The following is a 26411-nucleotide window of genomic DNA, read 5'->3' as shown; positions in this document are numbered from 1 at the left end:
ACAACTTGAAAGCTTCCATTGTCATTACTCCACTCCCACTCCCACCCATGGTATATCAGATCGCAAATACTTCCTACTAAGTCACCCAAATAATACCTCTGACCATCTTCCCAATGGCGTCTGAGCAGCCCGAGAAGCCTGAGCGCTACACGGAGGAATTCTATGAGAAGGTGAAGGCCGCTTTCCCCCCTCTCTCCAAATACGCCCCTCCCAGCGATGAAGTCATCAAAGAAGCACAAGGTCCTCGATATCATCTCCGACCTCGCGAAAAGAAACCACAACCAAGCAAGACCCCGGCTTGGGTTGACAACGAGCAGGATGAGGACTACAAGCCTGGCTCCTCCAAATAGCTCTCTTGGGCTGAAGGGGGCTTTCCAGATGATAAGGAAGGTAAGTTGAATATGATTTACTAGTCTGTGAGGCCTATCTGATCATTACCCTCGACGCCACAGGCTTCAGTTCGTTCGAGTATACATTGTTTCACCGTCGCATTCATACTGTTTGTCTTTATGCGCGTTTGTCCGAGATACGCCAATCGAAATCGGGTTCAGAGAGAATAACACAATCGGAATGAGACTGAATGACAAGGACGAGGGTTATTGAATGAGAAATGCTATCTACAAAGAAAGGGGGGAAGATGTGCTTAAATTCCAATTGAGTACCTGATTCAATCTATACCTGGTTCCTACAGTACTTCGGAAGGCCACTTCTATCTTCATTTGCCAACTTGATATTAAAGTTGAGTGGTCTCTTCATTGTTTAATCCAGTCAAGTGGAGTATTAGTACCTATATTTGGAAATCTTGGGTCAATATGTCCTTAATACGCTTGGATGTCTTCCTTCATTGTATAATTGGACCTTGTAGTGAATGCGGAGTATAGATATCCGCAGCGGAGGCTCAAATTCTTTTTCTTGAATCCCTTTCTTCTCTCGAGCCCTGCTTTCTCTGTTCATCCTAAATAAGTTCAGCTTCTTTTTTTCTGTTTCTTCTTCTTCTTTTACATTTAATCTTTCCTTGTAATCATCTTCTCGATCTCAGTGTTATCGATAGTGGTTCCCGGACCCGGAAAAAACCCCCAGGTGCCCCCAATCGCGGGTGGATTTTTACTTTTCTGCCAGTTGAATTTCTCGATCTTTTTTTTTCTATGGCATTTCTTCCTTTTTCTTCTTTCTCCCCCCACTTCTTCGATCTAGAAAGAAAAGAAAAAAGAAAAAAAAATTACTAATTCCATAAATCAAAGAAGCCGGGTTTTTTTTACTTTTTTTGTCTCCCTCAAAAACCCTTTTTGCCCTGTCCCTCGAGCTGCCACAGGAAGTGCGCAGCTCACCGTCACGACGTCTCCCACAAAGCGTCGCAAAGTTTCCCCAGAGCCTCGAAACAGCCCAGGAGGCGCACGACGTCACGGCCCATCTCAGGCTTCATCCGCGCACCCCTTGCCACCACGACAGATCTCCTCCCACTCACCCTCCCCGAGTCGAAGCTCGTCGGTCTCACCTCCCCGCTACGTGCCCGCTCATCTTCAAACGAAGTCCTTCGCTACCGGATCGACTCGATCTCAATCTGGTGGCCGCTCGCCTACTCCCGCGACTGCGACCGCCGGTTTGACTCTCTCCAGTGAACACTCCGATATGCAATCCGAGCCTCGCGACAACACCTCTCCCACAAATGGCGAAGGACGCTCTCCCTCTCCGGGGGACAAGCGCCCGGCCTCTGAGATTGCCGATTCCGACCCCGAAGGCGGCGTGAGTACGGCGGTGAGAAATGAGGGTCGTGATAACACCAGCATAATCGATGATCGGGTGGCCCAAGTATCCGCGTTGATGATACAACCACTGAAAGATGGACAGAAAGGTTATGTGATTTCTTCTACATGGCTGAAGAAGGTCTTTGCGCGGAGTTCGACCCATGCCGATAGAGCAGACAAGGAATCTCTGGAAAGTGAACTGGGTTCCCTCGATAACACCGACATTGTCCTCGACATCGGCCCCAAGCAGGATGATCTCAAAGATGAACAGGGCGGCCTGTACGTACCCATGCGCCCGGGTTTACAACTCGGCGAGCATTACGAGATCGTCCCACAGGAAGCTTGGGACTTGATTATCAAATGGTACGGCCTTGCAAATGGGTCGCCTGTCATCACTCGCTTTGCCCATGAAACCTCTGCATACACTCAGTCGAACATCATCTATGAGCTGAACCCTCCCATCGTTACTATTTTCAAGCTATCCAACCCGTCCGCGGGCATGACCCCTCAACTATTGAAGGAAAGAAGTCTGCCACCCGTAAAGGCGCTCGCTGGTCGTTCGACAAACTACATGAAATGGCTGAAGGAGGCCAAGCAGCTGGCCGGAATTGATCTGGCTACCAAAGTGCGTGTTTGGAAGATCAGCGGCGGAATTCCCAGCGCCAATGCATCTGCATCTTCAACCCCAGCTGTATCTCGTGCCGCATCGCCCGCTCCAGCTTCGGCTCTCATTTCATCCGCACACAAAAATCTTCTTGTAGATCTCAACACTTTCCTGTCCCTAAATGAAGGCGTTCAACGAGAATGTCTGCAACATATCAAAGACCAAACGAACAACTCTAACTACAATGGCAAAATGACACTGATAATGGCTGGTCTGGTCGAAACCGAGGCCGTCGTCCTTGAAGAGGAGATCGGTAAGGGTGAATGGGTATCCGAAGCCTCTGCAAAGACTTTGAGAAACCTTGGAATCCCGACCGAAAAATGCAAGAAGGTCGCCCCTACACCCGTAAAACCCAACCCAGCACCCAGTGGCCGCACTAGTCCTGTACCTGCTCTGCCACGAGGCAAAAAGGCAAGCGGCAATAAGCTCGGTGTTACCGGATTCAATAACTTGGGCAACACCTGCTACCAGAATGCCGCTACTCAGTGCCTTCGGGCTGTCGAAGAACTGAGTATCTTCTTCCTGAACAATGCACACAGCAAGGATTTGAACTTTGACAACCCTCTCGGCTACCGAGGTGAACTTGCGAAGGCATACTCGGGTCTTCTGCATGGAGTGTACCGCGATCCGTCGCCATCTTGCTTCAATCCATCCCGTTTCCGTAACCAAGTGGGACGAAACAACCCAACCATGGCTGGATGGGAGCAACAAGACAGTCAAGAGTTCCTAATGTTTGTCTTGGATGGTCTGTCTGAGGACCTCAACCGTATCCTGAAAAAGCCTTACATCGAGAAGCCGGACTCCACAGACGAGATGGTTCACAACCGGAAATTGCTTGAGGAGTTTGCAACCAAGTCCTGGGATATCTATAAGGCCCGCAACGACTCTGTTATTACAGATCTGTTTGCTGGCATGTACAAATCGACTCTGGTTTGCCCAGAGTGTGAAAAAGTCAGCATTATGTTCGATCCTTTCAGCAGTCTTACTCTCCCCATCCCCGACCAGCGGAACATCATCTACCGTGAGGTCATCTACATGTCTCTCAACTCCAAGCCAAAACGATTCCTCGTCGAGGTCGATAAAAACGGCACTGTGCAGAACTTCAAGGACGTTGTCGCGGAGAAGAGGCAAGTTGCACCCGAGCGACTCATCGGAGCTGAGGTTACCAATGGCGTTTTCTGGCAGGTGTTCGAAAAGGACCTCATGTCTTACATGGAGCTTCGTGTCAAGTCTCAGGATGTCGTGACCTTCATGGAACTAGACGCCCCTCCCTCTGATGATCGTATCCTCGTCCCTGTGTTTCATCGAAAGACCCAGGGCATGAAGGGCAATAAGAACCGTCCGAAGCGTGATCCATTTGCCTATCCTACTATTCTCTCTTTCACCAGTGAGGAGACGCGTGATTTGAAGGCTATCTATAGCAAAATTCTGAAGCATGTCGCGACTATGACTACTCGTGATATTCTAAACGAGAAGAATGAGCAACCCGCTGAAGACGAACAAGTGACCGAAGATTCCGATACAGTAGTCATGAATGAAGATGATGCCCGATCGGTCGATTCTAAGATCAAAACCTCATCTGTCGAAGGTGATGACAGCATTGTCGATGTCTCAATGCATGATGCTTCCCAGAGCTCTAGCACATCTACTGATAACACCGATTACACGGATGAGCCACCTGCTCACCCTCTGGCTTCCTCTATCGCACAGCATCTATTGGAATTGTTTGATGTCAAGTACATGACTAGCCATGAGCGCATCCCCCGTGGTCGCATGATGGACCCCATCAAGGAACAACCTCTGATCACATCCCGACTTCAATCTCACAACGATGATGACAGCTCCGCCGATGAGAACAGCGAAACCCACAGTTTGTCGGATCGATCCGAGACCTTCGGGCCTGGATTGCAAGACGAGCCCCTCATTCGTCGTGGCGAGGCCATTCTCATTGACTGGAATGATAAAGGCCGCCACGCATTATTCGGTGGCAATAACAACAAGCGGGACACTGAACAGGGCTCCCCTACTTACAGTAACCCTGAATTTGTGTCTGATCCTGAAATCATCAGACGACGTGCTGAGCGTGACGCCAAGCGCGAAGAGGGCATTGCACTTGATGAATGTTTGAACGAGTTCAGCAAGGATGAAATCCTTTCTCAGAACGATGCTTGGTACTGCCCTCGTTGCAAGGAGCACCGCCAAGCCAGCAAGAAGTTCCAGCTTTGGTCTGCACCAGATATTCTCGTTATCCATCTTAAGCGTTTTATGCAGGGTGGTTCCATTGGTCGTACATTCCGGTCTAAGCTTGACACCCTTGTTCGTTTCCCTCTGGAAGATTTGGATCTGTCAGACCATATTACCGGACCTAGCGATGGCAAGCCGCTCAAGTATGATCTTATCGGTGTTGACTGTCACTCCGGTACTATGAGTGGTGGTCACTACTACGCCTATGCCAAGAACTGGGTGACTGGTGACTGGTGTGACTTTAATGGTGTGTTTATCTCATCCGATCATTTGAAACGTATATACTAATTGAAATATCTAGATCAACATGCTGGCATCATCAAGAACCCCGAGAAGCGCGTCACTACACCTGCCGCTTACCTGCTGTTCTATCGTCGCCAGGGTGCCGGTCCTCTGGGTGGCCCTGAAATTCAGAAAATCGTTAACGCCTCCCGTAATGGAACGGAAGCTCCGGTCGAGCCCCAAGTCGAGGAATCACATAACCACTTTTCAGAGCGTGAGTCCTCGGAAGAGCCCGAACAAAACCCGCTGAGCATTTTCAGCGAGCCCTCATGGTCTTTCAATCAACCTAACGATACAACCGTCGATAATGACCAGAATGATGATGGAGAAGATTTATTCGGAGATAATGATAGTAACGTGGCCGTGGAAGATGGCAACTCGGAGCCTGGGGATCGCCTCCAGGAACTTGACAATGATGGCTCAAACTTCGAGGATGTTCCTGCTCTCCTTGATGATGCCTCTGATGATGAATTACCTGTTGTTGAGTTGCGAGTTGGCGAAGAGGACAAGGTCTAATCTTGTTTCCCTATGTTCAATCACTCTATCTACATCCATTCCATATTTTGGTTTATGTCCATGCACTTTGCAATTCCGTCATGTTCATTCTAAATCATTGTATGTTTCATCTCTCATGTTTTTGTAATTTTTTTGGCGAAGTCGGCGTTGTATTATGGGGTTTACAAAAAAGGTGTGGGATCGTAGTAAAGTGAACGATGAACACCACAACAGCGGAGCGGGTGCAAGAGAAAAAAAAGGGAAGGCGCACTCGACTTCACTCCGAACTCCCACTTATAGATTCGTATACCTATACAATCTCTTTCCACGCTATCAAGCGTTATATGACATTCTTTGCTCTGTTTCTATATCATATTAAGAACCATGTCTTCACAAAATGGATCAGATGAATCGAACGAAGATCACATTCCCTCACCTCTACCCATGTTGAATCGTCCTCTCAGAGATGAATTATTCGACAACGACTCTGACTCAGTCGCCGTGACTTCAGATGACATGTCCATCTCCAACGCGAACCCTATCACTTCACGAACTCGTCGCCAAAATGTTCCTATACCCATCGCACAAGCCGCAGAGCTGCTCCGTCTCGCACACACATACGCAGATGACCTCGAGTCGCAAGCTGTCACCTCAGATGACATGTCCATTACAAATGAGAGTCCCCTCGCCTCTCGGCCTCGTCGTCAGAACAGACCAATCCCACTCAAACAGGTAGCAGCCATGCTACGTCCTTCTCGCGCTGAGGAACTCGATGATCCAGCCGCCGTCACATCAACCTCAGATGAAGATATGTCCATTTACCAAAACCCATACCCGCTTCAGGCACGTGAACGTCGCATAGATACCTTTCTCCCTCGCGTACCTGCAGCGGGTCTGTTACCAGCAACAGGTTGTCGAACTCCACGCCCACCAAGGCCAGATACGGTACCCGAAGGCCGTGCTCGAGTGGAATCAGATGGAATGCCTCGACCCCCATCTGGTTTCTCTGTCGTGGAGTATGGATATGGATGGGGATATGATGGATTTGAACGTGGAGCCTTCTTTGTAGCTGAGGATACCGCTTATCGTCGTCCTGCCTCCGATCCCACGGGACAGAGACCGGGACCGCCACTGAGAACCACACCGCGAGTTATTGTGTCGAATGCCCATACTTTGAGCCCGGGGGAGTATGATGAGTTTGCGGAGCAGAACGCTGCGTTGCAGAGATACGAGCAGTCTTTGGACTTGTTTCCTGGTGTGGAGGCTGGTAGCTCTGATGATGGAGAGCCAAGTGTTAGTGGGATGGAGGATAGCCAGGAACCTGAGATTCAGGATGCTCTTCCTGTTGCTCCCGCCACTCCTGTTCGCCGTCGTCGTGGTCGTCCTGCCCGTCAACCTCCTCGTGATCCACCTCCTCAATACCATGGGTATGTAAATTGAATTTGAGAGGGAGTTTTGCTGGAGTTTTCGTTTCAGAAATGAAATTGATATATGCTTATTATCAGTTCTGGGCCAGAAACCTTGGGCACGGTGTTCGGTTTATAGCATTGTATTATTAGCATTACGTTCTTATTAGATACTTTTGACTGGCATACATCCTCATAGAAAGCACTTGGAGGTTTTCACATTACCTAATCGCCTCAATACATCCCTTTTTGAATAGTGAAGTTCAAGTTCTTTCATATTACCCAGCGATACAGATTATAGCCACTCAGGATGAATAACCAAGGCTTTCTGAGCATTTGGGCCATACTATATGGCTGCCACCCGGAGAATAAATACCCCATGCAGACTTGAGAGTGTATCTGAGATACAACTGGAGTCGGACCCGAGGTCCAAAGGCTTGTATCTACTTCCCATTGAGCTTAGTGGAAAGACTCAAGATTGAAATGAAATGATTGATTGATTCTCTTCTGAACAAGAGCCCATTTTATATGTGGAAGTACCATATGTACAACCGTTTGAAATCAAAAAGAACCCCCACAAAAATACCTAGTAAAGACAGTATCCGTTAAACGCCGTAGAAAAGACACCCAAGAATGCAAACAATATTTGTATCGTGCTTTAAAAGCAAACTTTCCCAGAATATGTAAACGGATCGAAATAAGTCGATCTCAGGCGATTGATAAAGGCGCAGAAGCATGTAATGGACAAGCAGAGAATTATATAGTCGATATAATGAGCGGTATGATGCACATTCCGGGCGATCGTGTAAATGACACCGGCAAGGAAGGAAACGCGAGATTAAGGTCGATATCGCGAATAGTCGTATTAGTAGCGGTCTATATGCAGGTGGGGCGCAAGAGAATCAGATTTGAAGTGAGTGACGTAAGTTATGCGATCATGGCTGTGCGACGGGCCACCCGTCGACGTATGTCAATGGGTTGAAACCAAGGAGGGCATCCTATGGAAATACATGTCAGATTATATATTGAACAAGATTGGCTGAGGGCTTGCGGTAATAGAAGGGGAATGTAGGAGGATCGGCAGGTGGATGCGGGTATCTCGATCCACCAGCCTGCCAGGGTCGGGACTTACGGAGAATGCCAATCCAATAGTCTTGTTTTCTGTGTCAAGGATTAGTACGTGGAACTTCTAGAAATGTGCGTGTTGGGAGGCGGGAGGCATCGTAGACTTACGGTAGTGGTAGTAGAGGACATCCGTTTCACCGTTGCGGAGAACACCCTGACCACCTGGTGCATATGTCTCGCCATTGGAGCCGTATATAGTGGTACCACCACCTTGGACGAGATCTTTACCGGCCTTGTCGATAAATGGACCGCGAGGGTCCTGCGAGCGTCCGACCCGAATACTATATCTGTATAATATATTAGTATTTTGGGATGACGAGGATTATGGTGATATTGAAGGGCACATACTCCTTTCCAGGGTCTGGAAGCTTTTTCGGGTCAAGATTGCAGCAGTTTCCATGGCTGAACCACAAATAGTAGTATCCATCTCGGTAGGAGATAAAAGCTCCTTCAATGGCGTGTGGGCCAGTTGGGTCGCCACAAAGTGAGTTTGAATTTCTGTTAGGTGCATGGATTGTATTCGGCTCGTAGGCAAGGTGACGAGCATCTGGCTCTGTGGTGCTCATTGGCGACAGCAAGTCTTTGCCAAGAGGAACTTGATAGATTCCAGTCCAGTAGCTACCGAAGGTGAGATATGCTTCGCCATTGGGAAGAACCAGAGTACTGGGATCAATGGCATTGGACGAAGTGTAGGGTGAAACGTCAGATCCATTGCCTGTTCCTGACTGCACGATTGCACCATGGTCATACCATTTACCCGGACCCGGAGAACCAGACGTTGCCACACCGATAGCACTGTCACGACATCCAGCTTTGCTCACAGCGTAGTAGCAGTAATAGACACCGTTGAATTCAATCACAGTGGGCGCCCATGGAGCAGCCCGGTCGCCTTTAGGGATAACACTATTGGCGTCCAGTACAGTTCCAATCTGCTTCCATGGACCAGCCAAACTAGGTGCACTGTGAATGTTGATATGTTGGCCAACATCGTACAAGTAAAACTCATTGCCAACCCTCAGAATTGTAGGATCATGAGTATGTTGACCTGTCCACCGAGGCGGCGGGAAGTGGGTGACTGCATCATCTTGCTGCAAGCCACTATCTTGATCCAAATCCCGCACCTCAACCGGGTTGAAGCCTAGACTCAGACCAAATGAGAACAGGCATAATAATCCTAAGAGAACAAGCATCTTGATCCAACGTTGAGGAATCGAAAGATACTTTAGAGACCACAGAGACCACCTTTGTCGAAAATCGTTGACATGTTGGCCAGAAGGTGGCTTTACCAACCGTGATAAGTGCTCTCTCCTGACGATCATCTTGACCACTATGGATCCAGGCACTCATCGTTTTCAGTCACGACGCACGGCGTGACACCTCGGCAGGGTGGACTTGGTGATGCGGGGCTGCCTGTCTGAGGGGTTCGCCGTGAGGGATGCAACGCGGTCCACTCGATATCAGGTTCCACCGGTGAGTATGTCTGCAAGGCACGGAATGCAAAGAAACCCAATAGACGCTCAACGGAAGCTAAAAGAAAAAGGAAAAAAGGGAAAAAAAAAAACAAGATTCCTGGGTGGAGCTTGATGTACGAATGCAGAAGACTGCGTGGCGTGTTTGGGATTAATATTGTTTGATATTCAGATGGGATACCGATCATTGCAATAGTTTAATAGCGTGATACATATTGCTGACGACTTCTTCAAGGACTATGACGGTGAAAAATATTGACATTTAGACGGTCTCGCCTTTCTTGGCTCCGCTGAATGGTTGACATGAAGCAAGGGAGAGTAGAGGAGAGAAGAGGGGCGCTTGGCCTGACTGAGGTTTGGCGCCGATCGGATGCGGTTCCTGTCGATCATCCACCTTCAAAGGTTATCGCGGACCAGCCAGAGTCGTTCCTACGGCTCCACTCAAGGAATGTCAGCATGTTGCCCCTACCACATCCCGTCTCTAGGGCCCCATCGGTCTTGATGTTTTAAGCGTTGGCGTCTACCATGATAGACGCCGGATTTTGCTTATGGAGATAGTGGAAGGAGGAGGATTGCAATCAACGAATTCTAAGACAGTGTCGTAGCAGTCGTCTTAGTCGTCCACATAGGGTTGCAGGGTTGTCCTTGACGAATTCTGGTAAGACAAAGGCCATTGTTTTCAATTTTTGCCGACAGAAAATACTACAATGTCTACAGTGGGAGTTATACTCTGTACGGAAAAAAGCGAAGCGAGCAAGTGAGACGAGGCAGAATGGACAACTACAACATGAAGCCTCTGATTTGTAATATAAATTCCTCGTTGGGCAAATTTGAGCAGCATCGCTAGGTAAAGCAAAGGCGGATTCAATCAGGGAACTACTATCCACCATGAAGTAAAAAAGAAAAGGAGAACACTGCTGTGGCCGCGCACCGCCAACGCCGAGAAATAAGAAGAGAGGGGCTGTAAAGACTCAGGGGAAGTAGATCGGCCATACAAGGGATGATGTTTGTTGCAGGTTTACCGAGCAACGATCTTGTCCACCTCATCCTTAGCTTCTGTCCAAGTCTCGAGGTTCTTACGAGCCCAATCCAAGTGGCAACGTGCATAAGCGACCTAACCCATCACAAAAATCGTGGTTAGCTGGCTGCAGAGAGTGGGGAAGACCGGGGCCTGCGCGATGCATACCATGTAGCGCCGAAGATCCACTTCCTTGTCCTTCTGGAAGCGTCGCAGATCTTGCAGAACTCCCGAACTAGCGTCTTTGACATCCTTCTCCGAAACCACCAATGCTTGCTCCAGCTGCGGCAGTGATTAGATTAATTTTATATGAGGAATCCACAACCCTTCTTCTTCTCCGATCCACATACCTGAATGAGACTCTCCTTAGTTTTTCCTATTTGATCCCGTCGAGTTCGTTCGGGATCCACATCGGCAAAGCCGTGAATAGCATGACTGATACGGCCAAAAATTTTGTTTGCGACGAAATTTCCACTTGAGGTTTTCCGGTGCGCGGGAGGAGATGCTGGTGAAGCGGATCCAGCCTGAGATGGAGGTGAAGGACTGATAGAGTCACCATGTGTAGGGGGGAATTCAGATTCGGTTGATGCGCTCGGGATAGTGTCGCCCTCGGCGCTGACTGCGGATGAAGTTGATAAGGAGCGCTGTGGTCTGCTCCGGGATTGAGAATCGCTGCGGTTGAGATATTGTTCAATTCGTTTGGCTTCCATCTCGCTGCGCTCAAGTGAATCTAGTAAAGTCTTCTTCTTGGCCAGCTCATCTCGGGTCATATCTTCTTGAACTCGCTTTAGAACTCGATACCGCAGTACGCTACGGACCACGCTCGCAAATTGGGCACTTTCTCGCATGGGCTCCGCAAAGTGAGCGCTCAACGCAGAGGAAAGCTCCTCGGTTTCTATGTAAGACGTATCCGCTGCTTGTCCAATGCGTTCAATAGCGGCTGCAACGGTTGGTGACTGCTCAGATAAAGAAAAGCCATTATATCTGGCCCCAAGCTCCATTAGATCAGCAGATAATGACGATAGATGCGCCAAGGTTCGGCGGTTGACTTTCTCAATATTCCCTTGCAAGAGGAGCTCCAGCTCGCGAGTGGAAGCCTCGAAGTTCACAAAGTAGGGGTCTAATTCTTGTTCGCTCAATTTTCGCGACTCTGGGGGGAAGCGTCCCAGGACTCCAGGACTTGAAACTTGAGGCGGAGGACCTTCGGCATTGCTGTCTCCTGGGGATGTAGGGGACCCGGAAGCTACAATTGTTCCACCTGTAGTCTTGAGTTTCGCGGATGGTGGTGGGGCCGGCAGCCAGCTATGTGCTTGAGTAGGGTTTGCAGGATCGAGAGGGGGTGCCTTGAGGTTATTATCCTTCACGGATGATGCAGGGTGGGACAGGAGGATCTCGCCCTATATCTTCAATCAGCAAATCATCCCGCGGATCTTACTGCTAATACTCACCCAGCTAACGTTAGGGTCTAGGAATCGCCACCACACTCCATCTTCTCGGATTTCTTTCATGCGGCGACAACGATTCAAGAAAACGGCTAGCATCCGCTTTCGCAACTCAATAATTGCTGTGTCTTCCTTTGCCTTCGTAGGTTTAGCGGCATAGTCGGCCATGCTATGCTTTTCGGGAATTGGCGGAACGATAAGAGTTGGATGAAGATTCACGAGTGTTCTCCTTAGCGACGCAAATTCCGAGTAGCGCCGACGAACTTCAAGATCCTAATGTTATACAGTCAGCCTGTGAACAAGTGGCCGTGGTTTATCAAAGCGGGAAGCCATACCCCAGTCCTGATAGTATACACAATGTAGCTTCCGCCCCCCTCATGATTCTTGCCGGCGTCTGTGATCAAAATTGCCATTTCTGGGTTCTCGTAGAGGATCTGTTCGATGCGACTGTCATACGCACTTTTACGTGGGTATTGTTGACTTGCGGCGCCATAGTCGGCTTCTTCGGGATCACTAAGATCTTCCGGGTGCGATAGGTAGTCTGGGGGGTCGAGGTTGGAATCACGGCTGGAAGGTGGAGTTGAATCATGCTCGTAAACAGCTATCGAATGTCAGAGCCATGCCGCGAAACCGAGGCACAAGGTGGGAGCTTACGAGGTGAGAGTGCGGCAGAATGTAAAGAGTCCGAAAGGTGTGCTTCATGCTGATCAAATGCCCCATAGGGGTTATTATCCTCGTCGTTCCACATTTTGAATCTATAAGATACAGATGAATCAGGCAACACACGAGCCTGGGAGGGGAGATTGGAGGTTGGGAAGCTGTTTGCCTGGGGATCTGCGGGGAGCGGCTCAACGTCACCGGCCTTCCGGGCGGTGAGCCACAGCCATCTATGCAATATCGATAACTTTTAAGAGGTTTGGACATCATGATAAAGCATTGTGTATGTAATTAACTTTGATATCAGAAGATAAAAAATTCGGATGCCAACAAGAGATGCTTGGGCATCTTATATGGAACATCTCTCAGATTGCTTGGTTACTTATGTATATACCTCCTTTTTCTCTCTTTCAAATTGGATGCTTTATATTTGAATGGCCAAGTATACGTTCGGGAACTTTTTTGATTGCTAAATAATTCGACTTCGACTTTGCCAACTTCATGACTCAACGGGGAGTACACATGTATGATTTTCAAAGACCTTGCTTGATTATGACAATATCCCAGTAAAAATGCACAGAGGATTGCTTGACCTTGTAGTACATATCAACATTTCGCAATGAGCACTGAGACAGACATTGGTGTTGAATAGGGTAGCGATGATAGGGAGTGATGATATATTTCGTTGCATTACCAGTCAGGGCCCGCAATCTCTGGGTCACGGTTTGTTCCGGCTTGGTTTCCTGCTTTTCGAGAGCCTCCACTGTGTTGGTGACCATCTTCGAACACCTGGGGCCTGGCAGAGCGAGACTGTGAATTATTGTACCTCGACCCATGGCCATTATTGTCTTTTCGGTTGCGCCGAGACAAGTCCCTGTTTTCATAATTGTTGTTTTGATGATAGCTTCCTCCTTCGCTGTTCTTACTGTATCCATCTTGGTCATCACGCGGGGGAGATGGATTATGACAATGCTTCTGCGAAACCGAAACGGCAGTTTCCCAGACCTGGTTTGCATTACCTGAATTATCGTTTCGAGTGCTATCATTGCCATTGCCATTGCCATTGCCATTGTCGTTATTATCCCATTGCTTGTTGTCATCCCATTGCTTGTTGTCATCCCTTTGCTTGTTGTCATCCCATTGCTTGTTGTCATCCCATTGCTTGTTGTCACCCCATTGCCTGACTTCCTCCCATTGCTTGTTGTCACCCCATTGCTTGTTGTCCTCATCGTTGGCTGTATTACCATGTCGCTCGTCTCCTTGCTCATGGTTGTTACGGCGTGCAGCGTTGCTTCCTTTGCTGCGCGAACTTTTGCCATTTCCTCCGTTTTGGTGGCTATTGTTGTTCTGTTGCTCAAAGTGACTTTGTCTGCCGGGTGAATCGCCATTCTCCCCCAGTCCCTGTGACTACCGGCTTGATTTTGTTGATGTTCATCTTCGGCCTTACGCGCAACCTGCTTCTCGTGATTTTCATTTTCCCGAACTCGTTGCGATTGATTACGCGAAGATTGTTTGTCTGGATTTCGTTGATTTTGTCTTGGTTGATCCCTCTCGTCTTCTCTCCTCCTGTCCATTTCGTACTGATCACCATTATGGACTCTGTGATCTTCCTTCTGTTCTTGCTTTTGTCTCTGGAACTCCTGTCTAGGCGACAATCTCGACGTCTTAGATCGCTGTCGACTGTATTTCTCAGACCGCAGATCTCTCGTCGATCGTTGATAATGATCAGGTTGATTTCTTAATCTGCCTTGAATAATCTGGGTCAGTTGTGTTGGTTGACCCGGCTTGCTTTCTTTCAGAAGAAAGGAGGTAGGTTGGTGAATAAAACGCTCACAACTTCTCACTCTTGTATTGGCCCGTGTCCAACCTCGCTGAGTGTACTTGGGCAGTTGTAGTGGAAGCCCTAGTTCAATGTCACGTCCCGGATGCCCAGCACGTTCCCTGTCGCGAACAACGTTGGCGTTAACCTTTGCGTGGGCTCGACTGAGCATCACATCGAAATTGACACGACGTCGGTACCAGCAGTAGCCAATCCATCCCACAAGAGCCACAACCAACAGGATACCAATCATCAAAGCAATCATCATATTTCCCTGCATGTTGGAATTAACGAAAATGAAACCCCGTCGTTCACTTTTGTTGTTGTGTGGGAGAGAAAATAGCGCTTAGGAGACGTGGATGCGTCTCTGGGAAAGGATCGCATATTAAGGTGGAAAGTAGAAAGGCGTATTTAGAATTGAAGGAAGACGAGGGGTTGGGAAAGAAGATCCAAGTTCAAAAGAGTCGCTTAATGTGGGAAGAAAGTTTGGTGGTGAAATGGGGAAGACAAGTGAATAAGTGAAAGTAGAGCAGTCACCTCACTACAACTTGAAGGCAGGAACGAACAGAACAACACAGCAAGATATTAAAGAAAAAGCAACACTTTGGTAATTGTCTAAGGTAAATAATTTTTATCAAGTTCTGGTTTAGATTTCAACTATCCGAAGATAATCCAGACTCAATTCTCGAGAGCCACGCATCATGCACTGAGGCTGCTTGGCCAACTTTCAGCAATAACTCAAGTTGCTTTCGGAGCGCGACAGGGTCCATATATTGTGGTGCCTTGAAGCCCGGGCTTACAAGTGCGCAGGAGATACTAATGATACGGACTCCCAAAGTGAAACATTCCGGCTTTGAAGTCCATCCTAGAAGTCCATCTCGGCCAGCGTCTTGCGAAGCGAGATTTGCCAGATAGGCCAAACCCTCTGAGACCCAATTCAAGAAATTACCCATCGCAGTTTCTGGATAGGCACTTGGACGAAGACGCAAGAGAGATTTGGACCATATATCAGCTTCCCTCACTTCATCCACGAATAGATTCTGCTTTTCTTCCACGAACAAAACAGTGCTCTCTTGGCAGTAATTAGTTATCGAGTCTGCTACTGGAACTAACTGACCGGGCTTGTCCAGTTCACTGGTACGCGGTTGCTGTCCTGCAAGATATCTGATAGCTCTTCGAGCGAGCTGGGGAGAATCTGAATAATTGTCGGCAATGAATGTTGCAAGAAGTGAGCTGGCATTCAAGGGTCCAAGCGCAACGGCCGTTCGAGGTGATACAGATGAATATGATAAAATCCATGACGCTGTCGATGCAGCTACATCGCGAATCTCGTCGTCATCATCGTTCAGCATGTCGTACAGAATCAAGTAAGCATCTAGCAGCGAGTGATCGACTCGTGGCGGGCTGTCAGTCGGACGAAGACCACGAGAAAAGCTTTGGATGGAGACTGCAGCAGAGTATCGCGTTGTAAACTCCTAGAAAATTTGTTAGCTCGAGTATAATAAAAGGTGTGAACGAGAGGAGAAGACTCACAGTCTCTTCGCTAAGTGCCGACCGCAATTTCACAGTCCAACGATAGAGGGTTGACTTGAATGGTAACAAGTCTTGTCCTCCAACCAAAGCAAACTGGACTCCAAGTAAACATCCTTGAAGACGCAGCTCGGCGTCAGTGGCCTGTCGATTCCAAGTTTGGATATCGAGATCAGGTTTGAACATCTGGATTAAATCATGACAAGGAAGCGCCAGTTCTGCGATGTACTCGTATCGAGATGAGAGCAAATGACCAACGGAAGATGAGAGGTTTGATGCGGCAATTGTTTTTACGTCGGCGGAATAATCTCCCAGGATGATAGCAGAGTAGAGATCAAGTAAAGGCTTCCGATACTTCTCCTTCTCTCCAAGCCTTTCATCAAGTTGTTCAAGAATCCAATAGGCAGCATCAGCATCGAAGCTCGCCACTCCATGAATGAAGGTTGAGATTTCATTCCATTCACCGGATGCAAGAAGTGTCAAGACTTTGCACCAGGCAAGGTCTCTTCGGAGAAGCGAAGATGCTCTAGTGCGGCTTTCGAGATTCCACCCTGGTCGCGAGGAGTCAAATACGTAGCTTGTTATTCCGTGAATATCATTCTCATCCCAAACATTGGACAGGAAGAGAGACGCCTGGTCATTAATCCCCGCGTTGATACTCCTGAGCAAAGTATCGTTCAAAATCTCGACAAGTACAGTTGCAACAAGGGGAGATCTAGCGAGAGAGAAAATCGTTGATAGGATTTGACGAACAGTGATAAGGGTATCATGAATGTTAGATGCCCAGAACGCATCCGTGGAGTCAGCGAAGCGGCGAAGCGAGTATAAAGCACACAGAGCCGTTCCATGCAGATAATTTTCCGATGTTCCGGGCTTGAGAGGGCTCAATAGATCGGATACGTCCTTGAGAATATTGTTGCGAGTTAACAATGACGCATAAACCCTGGCCGCATGCTCTCTTATGGCCCAAACTGGACTCTTGAAGTGCTCAAAAACTAAACCAAGGAGTGTGGTATCGTATTCATCATCATCAAATGTTGGGATCTTCTCTCCAATCAGCTCAAGAGCTGGGAAAATGCGCTCAGTCACAATATCGGTTCCCTCGACCGTCGTGCCTGCAGTCGGTGCCAGAAGGTTTGATAACAATTCCAATAAACCGGGATATTTGGAAAAGGAGATCTTCGCGCCTGGTTCAGCTCCAGATATGCCACCAAATCCGGCTCCTGCTCCTACGCTAGAACGGCATATTCGTTGAAGCAAGGCACGGAAAAGCATCAGTCCCGAGTTTCGAAGATTCCAGCTATAATTATGTTAGAATGGATATGGTCAAATTCGAAGAAAAATATTTGGCTTACATTGGTGAACCCAATCTCTCCGCTGAAAGCGTGAGTGCCGGCATTATAAACGAATCTGCATATGGCCCAAGCTTATTGTTATCGAAAATGTCCTTTAGGCAGTTCATCATATGGACTTGAGGAAGTTTGAGGTATTGCTGGTCTTTATCGTAGTCTGTTGGGAGGTGAGAGATTTCAATAAGCTCACTCATGACTTGCTTGAAGAACGGTGTCCCTGGACAGGAGCATAGAACACCAGTTACCAGAGCAGGCAGACCAGCTGATCTACGAGTGAGTTTTGCTGCATACTCAAACATGGTAGCCTTGGCATCCTGGTACCAAGCAACTGGAAGTTCTTTGATAGACGGGTCGGCGGAGGTACTGCATCTTTGGCAGCAGGTTGCAAAAGTCATGGATACAGTTGAAAAGGCACCTCTATGACGAAGTTCCGCCAATTGAGTGAAGCTGAGTCGACCGATCTTTTCGAAGTCAGAACGTTGAAGACCTTGCTTGTCGGATGGCCCATAGCTGATGTTGGCCATGGTAGCATGTAACAGCAAACTGCTCTTGTTAGTAATTAATTGGTCCCAGCTGGTAGGAGTCATCGTACCTCGATTCTCGTAAAGATCTCCAGGCATAAGAAAGCATGTCTTTCGGTCCGACTGTGAGATCTTCAATGGGATCATCGGTGTGGCCTTCTGGTGAGTCGATGCAAAGAAAAGGCTTCACTTCTTGCCAAACCTTCTCGCAAATGGCATATATTCTATCATGAACCTTATTCCAGGCAGCTGCGTCAATTTCTGTTGAGATGTAGGCATGGAAATTAGGAGAAAGAACGATGTATCTTTCGAAGACGTAAGCATATAAACCAACTTTGAGTTAGAAGGAAAAGCCAGGGCCATACCTTAATCCAGACATATATCCATGAAGAGGCGCCTGCTGCATGGTCGAGCCAAATAGACCCTTTGATGAGGACACTCGTTCTTCAAGTCGATCAAGAATAATGTTTACAACAGAGTATTTGGTTGTCCACCAGTTCATATTAGCCGCAGTAGAATGACCAGACTGAGCCGCAGAGAACACTATATGGTAGAGGCGCGCGACTGTGTCCGCATGATCCGCTCTGCTTGTATTGCTGGCAATACTCTCTGCTCTGTCCAATGCATTCAGAACGCTCATATTCGTTGAGTTCTGCTGGTTCGTGCCAGCTACCGTATCACCAGTGAGTATTTCCGAGGGAAAGAGGTTGAGCAATAGGAGAGAAGTGTGTCGAACCTCTTCAAATGGATCCAAGAGAAGATCGACAAGTAGTCTAAGAAGACGAGGACTGAATATATCAAACTTGAGCTTCCAGGTTGCCTGGGCTTCAGCTTTTGGAGGCTTGACATCAGTCCGAGGGTCAAGACCAGATTCCAGAAGTAGTTTCAGAGATTTCAATGCAGCAATGTGACGAGGGTATGATGCTGTGACACAAAGGTCTCCATGAACGAAGTTGAGATAGGACCTGAGGAATTCTTTCGTCTCAGACTCGCTCTGAGATAGGCTGGAAGGTCGGACGCTACCTTTTCCTTGCAACACCTTCAGAATTTCGCCATCAGTCAGAATGCCACTTTTAAGACGGGTGATAAACTTTCTGGTAAGACCCATAATCTCTCCTCTGCTATGGGCATTGCAGTCTGCATGAATAGATGGAAGACCTTGAAGAATTGCTTCAGTGGCGGCCTTTGTGAAAGGTTTCATAGTGGAGAACGCTGTGACTAAAAGAGCCAAGGCAGCCACTCGAATGGTCTGATCTCGATGCAACAAAAATTTCCCAATAAGATCGCTTTTCAATACCAGACTGTAAGGGTTAGGTTCCTTGGATCCATCATCTGTAATCATTAGAACTTTACTTTGAACAAGAACGCGAGGTATTTTTGAACACTTACAGTCATCGTGTACCAGGTTGGCCTGCTTTCCAACTTGGAGAGAGACGAAAAGCAGCATGTATTCGGACTGCGCTGCATCGACCATATCACCAGCCATGAGGCTGTTCAAAGGAAGAGTTTGAACGAAAGAGGTGAATCCAATTGGATCAAGAGTGAAAAGTGGTTGAACAATTTGAATCGCAAGAGTATGCACGGTATCGAGATTTTGCAGAAGTATATTTCTAGCAGGGTATACCCAAATCCATGACAATGGTTGCTCTGGCTTTTCTGCTTTGAGTTTTTCAACTAAAGAAGCAAGGATGCCTCCTGATGTGCCGGACATTCCACGATCGATAGTTTGGGTTAACAGACCATGGACAAATACTCGGCCTGCTACTTCGTCCGACGGCTCGGCAGCCATTACAGCAGGATCAGATGTTCCTGGATACATAACTTGGTAATCCTTTTTAAAAAGGGTAACCCATTTGTCCTGGCATGTCAAAAGCCAGTTTCGAGTCACTGCAATCAGTTCAGAGGGTGGGATGGCTTCCTTTCGAATGAACATCTCGAGAACCACGAGCGAGCCCTTCTGCCGAGACCGAGCCTCGCCAAGAATAGTACACGGGAGAATAGCGTTCAGAACCGCTGTCTTTATCAAAGCTTTGGTTTCTCCGTGGTGTTTATTGACAAAAATAGCCATGATAGAGCTCAAAAGTTGCTTCAATGGCTTTGGCTTAACATCACCATACCTAGCGATAAAGGCATCGAAGACGGCCAGCCATACTTGTGGAGATAAAGCAAGCTGTCTGGTATGCTCAATAGGCGACTCTACAGCCGCATCAAGGAAAGCAGAGGTCGCATTGCATGCCGCCGATGTTTGCTGGAGGGGAAGAGCTGGCGTTGAAAGTGTCCCAAGCAGCGACTGCCAAACTCGATTGATTGAACTTTTTACCACTTAGTATAATCAAGTGAATTATTATAGGATCATGTGGTACAACTTACCCTTCATCAGTGCATGTTGATGTAAATTTGACCAATGGACCCTTGGCGATGTCTTTTAAGGTCTTCTCGGGCAGAATTTGTACATTCTGCGCAATGGCCTCCATACTGTCTAAGTTAGATCTCGGAGACTCTCGGGATTAATCACCGTCTATGGAGAGCCGGGAAGATCAATTCCGCATCACTTTTCCTGTCCAGTATCAATTACCAAAGTTGAACCGCCAATTCTTCAAGACTCAAAAATATCCCCGCGAGTATGCCTCAGGCATCCAGACTTTTTTTTATCGGCTGTTATCGTGTGTTTCCGTATCAGGTCTAGCACCGGGATGGATATTAGTCCGGGCCCGACCGGCGAAAATCACGGGACCGAAGTTTTTGCTGGCGCGAGAACAGTGGAGCTGCGTGATTCAAGGGAACATCGCCTTCTCGTTCTTCGACTTGTATTTTAATAATCTTATCAATTCCCCTTTCCGCCTTTCGCCATGGCCATCTGGGATTCCTTCAGCGGTCGCAAACAGGAGCAGACCGGTAGCTTCGACGCGTCCGCTTCGCAAGATGCCACTTCCTTCCTCTCCGAAGTCGCCATTCCCGACCCTTCCAGACTCCATCCCCTGGCCGGTTTGAACCAAGATACTCTTGACTACCTTTCTCTTGAAGACTCTGCCCTTGATGCAACCCCCGGTTCCCGCTCAGTCCTGCCATCTCGCGGTTGGTCCGACGACCTCTGCTACGGTGCTGGCACCACATACCTCGCAGCTCTGACCATCGGAGGTGCTTGGGGAATGGCGGAAGGACTTGCGAAGACGCCATCTTCCGCTCCACCGAAGATTCGCCTCAACGGTGTTCTTAACTCAGTCACCCGCCGTGGACCCTTCCTCGGAAACTCCGCTGGTGTCGTCGCAATGGTTTACAATGGTTTCAACTCTGCGATTGGGTACGCTCGAGGAAAGCATGACGCAACTAACAGCATTGCGGCCGGTGCCTTGAGTGGAATGATCTTTAAAAGTACTCGTGGTGTCAAGCCCATGATGATCTCCGGCGGTATTGTGGCCTCGATTGCTGGCACTTGGGCCGTACGTTCACCTCTCTTAATTTACAAGATATGAGACCCGCTAACACCCAACAGGTAACACGGAAAGCCTTCTTTTAAAACTAAAATCGCCCGGCAACTCATATTCCTGTCCCATGCTTCCCCGATGATCCGAAATCCAATACCCTGATCGGCTCCCCTCCACGAACATTGGCGGCCCAATTATTATATCCGCCCTCTCCCTTTTGCCCTTCCACCCGCAATGTATTACAACGGCTTCTAACTTGTTTTTTTATTTATCTTCCTCTACGGAACTCTCTTCACTCCGGCGCTCAAAGCATCCATGTTTCGCATTTCTGCGTGGGTTGGGAACGGGGTGTGCAAATGGGTTTGTACTTTTTACTGCTTTTGTACGTGTACATAGAAAGGTCTCCTGCATAATATGGAGCATGTTGACTTTGCATACTGTTTGTGTCTAGTCAAACATCTCTCATGCACGAGGGACTTACAATAGAGAAACTACTACGCATTTGAATGAATCTTCACTAAGATGTATAAAACGGCATTTGGAACTTAGATGACAAAGGGTAGGCAATAACCAATTTTATACTAGTTCAGTCAACAACACAAACATGAAAGGTACTTCGAATATTAATTTCGAGGGAGCCTCAAAACCAGCATTCGCAGCATCATGATCAATGATTACATCACCAACATTGAACATATCCATATATTCCACTTTATCCACCACCCCCAAGATATCTTTACAGGAAAAGTCCGGCGGCAGATCCAGCCAGCAACATTCCAACGAGGCCAATGGTAGACTTGGACAAGGCACGAGGGGCCATGACTGCGGGGGCAGCATTCGAGGTCGAGGTCGAAGAAGCGCCGCTGGAAGTAGCAGAGCCAGTCGAAGAAGTGCCGGTTGTGGTGGCACTCAGAGTGACAACTCCAGTACCGGTCGCAGTAGCTGTTGCGGTGGCAGTGGCGTTGGCGTTAGTGTTGCACCAAACCTCGCCAGGTTCTGAAGCCTTGATCAGACACTCCGCAAGGACACCGACGGATTGGCCCTCCGCGAGACAGTAATAGTCACAATCGTCGTATTCGACGACGGATGCCTTGTCACAGCAGCTACTCATGATAGACGAGTAGTTGCCCTTCATCGGCATTGCGCATGCGGCGTCGTGCACAGGGATGTCGTATAGCTTGGCATGGCAGCTTGAGGTGGCTGAGGCTGCGCTGGTGGTTCCAGTCGTTGTGGTGGACATGTTGGGTGAATTGTTTGGAGGTTCGACGGTTTCTCTAGGGTTGAACGAGTGGCACGAAGTGGACGAGACTTCTTAGGTTGGTTCAAGCTGAATGAGGTTGCTTAGGTATATTTGTGATATATGGGTCAAGAGCTCTCTTATATCTAAATCCCAGTAAGGAACCGTTCTCTGGAAGTGCCGATGCCCTTCATCGTCTAGTGAAATCCACCTTCGCCAAAAATGGGGCTGAGGGTCCATCATCCGCTGCCTGGGCCTGCCATTTGGTCCCTGGTAATCATCATCCCATCGATACAGGTACTATATCTGGACATATGGGTCCTTTCAGGTGCATAAGCTGACGACGCTGTCTTAAGCTCAGAGCACTCGGTTACGGAAAGCCGGTGTAGATCTGTCATCTGGAAAGGCATATCATGCATTATTACTATTTACATCTTTTGCACTTTATATCTAGGGTCTTGGCTTATCCACTTTCTGGCCAGTTCATAATCTACAATGACGCGTCCAAATCAATCCTTTTCAATCAATCTTCTTACCGTTCTGGGTCAAGCCACTAGTACTTTCCTTATTGTCAAGCCAAGGCTATGACATCCTATATGTCCACTTGCTTCTTTTGAAGTGGGCTTTTTTGAGCAGTACCAAGATGGGTAAATTTATAACACTGCTGTGGGGCGACTTGAGAGCTGAGCATATCCGGGTCCATCTATTCATACGCGAATGGCAAATTTCTTGAGCTAGGTATATGTAACTCCTGGAAATTTTGATTCTTCAAATTCTTCTCATCATTACTTGCAAATCATCATATCGATACAACCTCCGATGTATGAGCTATCTTCTGTAGTGATGAAATAGTAGTATATAGGGTACTGATCAATCATGGATGCCGTACGTAGCTCAACCTGTATCACATTTAGTATTTGAACTTTTACAGAGGTTGTTTTACTAGGTAGCGAATTCACTGTCACCCTTGCGGTGTGCCTCCATGCAAAAAAATAATTCAGATTAGGCTCGTCATCTGTACTGTTGTCAAATAAACTTTACCCGCTCTCTTTCCAGCCAAACTTCCAAGAAACTAGTATATTCAAGGGTGTAAGCATGTAAGTGGGCCATGGCTGAAAACCCAGGGTGATCACTTGCCCCGAAAGTAGGTGTGTAAATCAGTAGCTATGGTAAATTGTGACTAGTATGAGCTCGACATATTTCCAAGAAAAAGAACAATTAATTGAGTTATGATAGTTCAAAGCTTCTGGCATAAATGTTGCAGTACAGGTGGTTCAGTCTACTCTCATATAGTATGGAGTGATTCATAATTGCAAAACCTAACGAGGAAAATATTATCTGGTGGTGATACGATGGAAATATTTTTTTTCCAGGGTTGCCTGATGCAAGAAAAACTATTCCCTGGCCATGACAGCGCATGTGGATCTTCCAGAATTGCTGAGATATGGATTCGGGGAGCAGATATTCGGGCACCTGCATCTATCATCGTCGTTCGCATGTTTTATGGACCCACCCGGAGTAATATATAGCAGGCCTCCCGGTTGACTCGGACCATGATAAATTTAGATATTTATTCAACTTTAGCAGTTTTCGGGTCTGGATCGTCGTGAGTACCGACTACTACTATAAACCCCGATATGAATCGGAAATGTCTTCAAGTTGGAGGTCGGCATAGCCCCTTTAACCCACTCTATGTATAAAACAGGGATTCGTCTATGAATAGAATTTAGTTTCTATTTTGACTAGTGGTAACGGCGGCAGGTAGATCAGGCCCAGAAATACATAATCACTCCAGGGCTAACGTACTGCTACATATCTGTTGCTACCCAGCCTGCATTAGCCTCGTATTCATTTCACTTAACTTTTAGAAACTGAAATCACATATTAAGCGTTTTGTAGATCAGGGTCCGGCGGTTGCCGATGCGGGGGGCAAATATTATTGAGTAATTTGAATAATTTCGGTCGTTCCGCTCCAAAACCTCCGACATCTTGCACTACCCACCGACGCGATCTGTGGTAATGACCGAAATATCATTATCAACAGTGGTGAAGCCTGCAAAATCCCGTACGAAGACATTTACGGGTTGTTGGACCTGTAGGGCCCGCAGAGTCAAGTGCGACGATGAAAAGCCCCACTGCCGTCGTTGTAGGCGCAGTGGTTGGCAGTGTCAGGGGTATGGCGTGCGCCTGGGATGGTCCCAAACACCAGGGATTCGGTCCCATCGCCGCCAATTGTGGTCCTCCATCCCGCAATCCACTCACGACTTGTCTTCAGCCGCCGTGACATCTCTTCTAGCGGAGCTGGATGGATGCTCCGGCGACGGCAGTGCCCAGCAACGCGGCCCTTTCTCGGTGTTCTCCGCATCTAGTCCTGCATCCGAAGATCCAACACCTTTGCACACTATTGACTCTAGAGTGATTTCTTCTCCGTTCGCAGATGATGGGGAGGGGCCATTGGAGCAATTATTCTCAGAGCCACTTGATCTTGCCCCATCGACGTCGAGCTCTGTGGATGAGAGTGAAAATTCCTCACACATTGGCATTGGAAGTTTACCTTCCATCGCACATACTTCTTTGATAAGGGATATCGAGAAATCTACCTCATCAGCCCTATCTGGGGGCATCCTACAGGCCGAGCATGGCATCACTCACAAACCAGGTTGTACTAGGCACGGAAATTTGGACCGTGCCCAACTCACAAACCTACCAAATAACTCCTCGAAGTCTATACCAACTATTCTCCCGCCCATCGCATCAATTGGCCCATTACAGCTCCCAAGACCAGAGACTGAACTGGTGCATCATTGGGTCGTATTTCTGAGTGGCAATATGCTTTTGATCGACACACCCGATAATCCCTGTCGTACGATATTTATGCCATTAGCTTTGAAAGGCCTTGAAACCCCTGCGACAGAATCTAATATACATTTATCGATATTCCACGCGATCTGTGCGTCGTCAGCCTTCAGCCTCTACCATCTCCGTCGCGATCCTCGATACCAGTCCATAGCTATGCACCACGATCAACTTGCTTTGCGCCATTTAAGAGAAAATTTACAGCGAGCAAAGCGCCTAGATGAACCAGCTCTCGCTGCCGTTCTGTCATGTATCACGGCGGAGGCAATGTCTGGGAGGCGAACTCGATGGAGAGCTCATGTGGCTGGCGGACTTGGTCTTTTGGAAAATGAAATACATGGTGGTTGGATACGGGGCCCTACAGCATCTCGATTGCTTCAGAGCTATCTTTCTCTGTCATCACTTTGCAGCTTGCCGATGTCCCCAGAGTTAATGTCGCTTCTTGGCGGACGATCCGAACTACGACATTATCTGGAACGTTCTCATGGTATCACGACACCATTGGTTCAATTTCTGGTGCAGATCACAGCAATAGTGGATTCGAATACCGATGTGTCGACAGAAGAACTGGATAGTCTTGAGCTGCAGCTTTATCTCAACTTTCCTTGTTTATCTACGCCAGATGCGCCGGGATCTAATATTATCCAGCATGCTCTTAACTCGTTTTACTATGCGTCTATCATTTTCTTCCGTCGGACTTTACGCCGTGCTCCACTATGCGACGTCCAGGAGTTGGTTGAAAAAGCAATCCAAGAGCTTGAGGCAGTCGATACTTTAACTCGCGATCAAAAAGGTGGCAGCGCTTATAATTGGTCCACTTTTGTTGTGGCTGCGGAGTGCCAGCGACCAAATTTACAGGCGAGGATGATGGCTAGCTTCGACCGGAAAAGCCGGCACGGAATCCAGAACATCAACGTTCTATGCGAAATTGTCAAGGCACTTTGGCATCGACGAGAGAATGCCGGGCTTGGAATTGACATACCATGGCAGGAAATCGCCAAGGAGGCGGACTTTGACATCATGCTTGTTTGATAACAACTATTGTATATATACCAACATAACAAAACTACTATTCTCATGTATTCATACGCTACCTCTGATCATAGTTTCTCAAGCTGGTTAAC

General features: G+C 47.8%; 9 protein-coding genes across 9 annotated transcripts; 5 read left to right on the top strand and 4 right to left on the bottom strand.

The window, feature by feature from the left end:
- Window positions 1-113: 113 nt before the first annotated feature.
- On the top strand, window positions 114-350 carry N7478_006106 (uncharacterized protein; the record flags this gene model as incomplete). Its single annotated transcript, XM_056922320.1, has 1 exon — window positions 114-350. The coding sequence occupies one exon, from the start codon at window positions 114-116 to the stop codon at window positions 348-350; it is 237 nt and encodes a 78-aa protein (XP_056780357.1).
- A 159-nt stretch (window positions 351-509) lies between these two features.
- N7478_006105 (putative ubiquitin-specific protease UBP12) lies at window positions 510-5451 on the top strand (the record flags this gene model as incomplete). The annotated part of the gene is made up of 3 exons (XM_056922319.1): window positions 510-519; window positions 1304-4900; window positions 4955-5451. The coding sequence occupies 3 exons, from the start codon at window positions 510-512 to the stop codon at window positions 5449-5451; spliced, it is 4104 nt and encodes a 1367-aa protein (XP_056780356.1).
- A 363-nt stretch (window positions 5452-5814) lies between these two features.
- On the top strand, window positions 5815-6870 carry N7478_006104 (uncharacterized protein; the record flags this gene model as incomplete). Its single annotated transcript, XM_056922318.1, has 1 exon — window positions 5815-6870. One exon carries the CDS (start codon window positions 5815-5817, stop codon window positions 6868-6870), a length of 1056 nt encoding a protein of 351 aa, XP_056780355.1.
- A 901-nt stretch (window positions 6871-7771) lies between these two features.
- N7478_006103 (putative endo-arabinanase) lies at window positions 7772-9151 on the bottom strand (the record flags this gene model as incomplete). The annotated part of the gene is made up of 4 exons (XM_056922317.1): window positions 7772-7834; window positions 7969-7997; window positions 8070-8248; window positions 8310-9151. The coding sequence occupies 4 exons, from the start codon at window positions 9149-9151 to the stop codon at window positions 7772-7774; spliced, it is 1113 nt and encodes a 370-aa protein (XP_056780354.1).
- Window positions 9152-10448: 1297 nt separating this feature from the next.
- N7478_006102 (PX and BAR domain-containing protein) lies at window positions 10449-12638 on the bottom strand (the record flags this gene model as incomplete). Its single annotated transcript, XM_056922316.1, has 6 exons — window positions 10449-10544; window positions 10617-10730; window positions 10799-11845; window positions 11897-12163; window positions 12226-12491; window positions 12545-12638. The coding sequence occupies 6 exons, from the start codon at window positions 12636-12638 to the stop codon at window positions 10449-10451; spliced, it is 1884 nt and encodes a 627-aa protein (XP_056780353.1).
- A 138-nt stretch (window positions 12639-12776) lies between these two features.
- N7478_006101 (uncharacterized protein) lies at window positions 12777-20243 on the bottom strand (the record flags this gene model as incomplete). Its single annotated transcript, XM_056922315.1, has 12 exons — window position 12777; window positions 13242-13948; window positions 13995-14127; window positions 14429-14640; window positions 15167-15438; window positions 15484-15841; window positions 15900-17196; window positions 17252-17791; window positions 17841-18074; window positions 18135-19101; window positions 19159-20081; window positions 20140-20243. Coding segments are annotated over 12 exons (5748 nt in total).
- A 375-nt stretch (window positions 20244-20618) lies between these two features.
- Window positions 20619-21286, top strand: N7478_006100 (protein transporter TIM23; the record flags this gene model as incomplete). The annotated part of the gene is made up of 2 exons (XM_056922314.1): window positions 20619-21209; window positions 21263-21286. 2 exons carry the CDS (start codon window positions 20619-20621, stop codon window positions 21284-21286), a joined length of 615 nt encoding a protein of 204 aa, XP_056780351.1.
- A 644-nt stretch (window positions 21287-21930) lies between these two features.
- N7478_006099 (uncharacterized protein) lies at window positions 21931-22434 on the bottom strand (the record flags this gene model as incomplete). Its single annotated transcript, XM_056922313.1, has 1 exon — window positions 21931-22434. One exon carries the CDS (start codon window positions 22432-22434, stop codon window positions 21931-21933), a length of 504 nt encoding a protein of 167 aa, XP_056780350.1.
- A 2016-nt stretch (window positions 22435-24450) lies between these two features.
- N7478_006098 (Zn(II)2Cys6 transcription factor) lies at window positions 24451-26319 on the top strand (the record flags this gene model as incomplete). The annotated part of the gene is made up of 1 exon (XM_056922312.1): window positions 24451-26319. The coding sequence occupies one exon, from the start codon at window positions 24451-24453 to the stop codon at window positions 26317-26319; it is 1869 nt and encodes a 622-aa protein (XP_056780349.1).
- Between the last annotated feature and the right edge of the window lie 92 nt (window positions 26320-26411).

This window comes from Penicillium angulare, assembly GCF_028827245.1.
Source record: "Penicillium angulare strain IBT 27051 chromosome Unknown utg000004l_segment0_segment0, whole genome shotgun sequence".
Taxonomy (NCBI): domain Eukaryota; kingdom Fungi; phylum Ascomycota; class Eurotiomycetes; order Eurotiales; family Aspergillaceae; genus Penicillium; species Penicillium angulare.
This window is presented reverse-complemented; position numbering and strand designations above follow the sequence as displayed.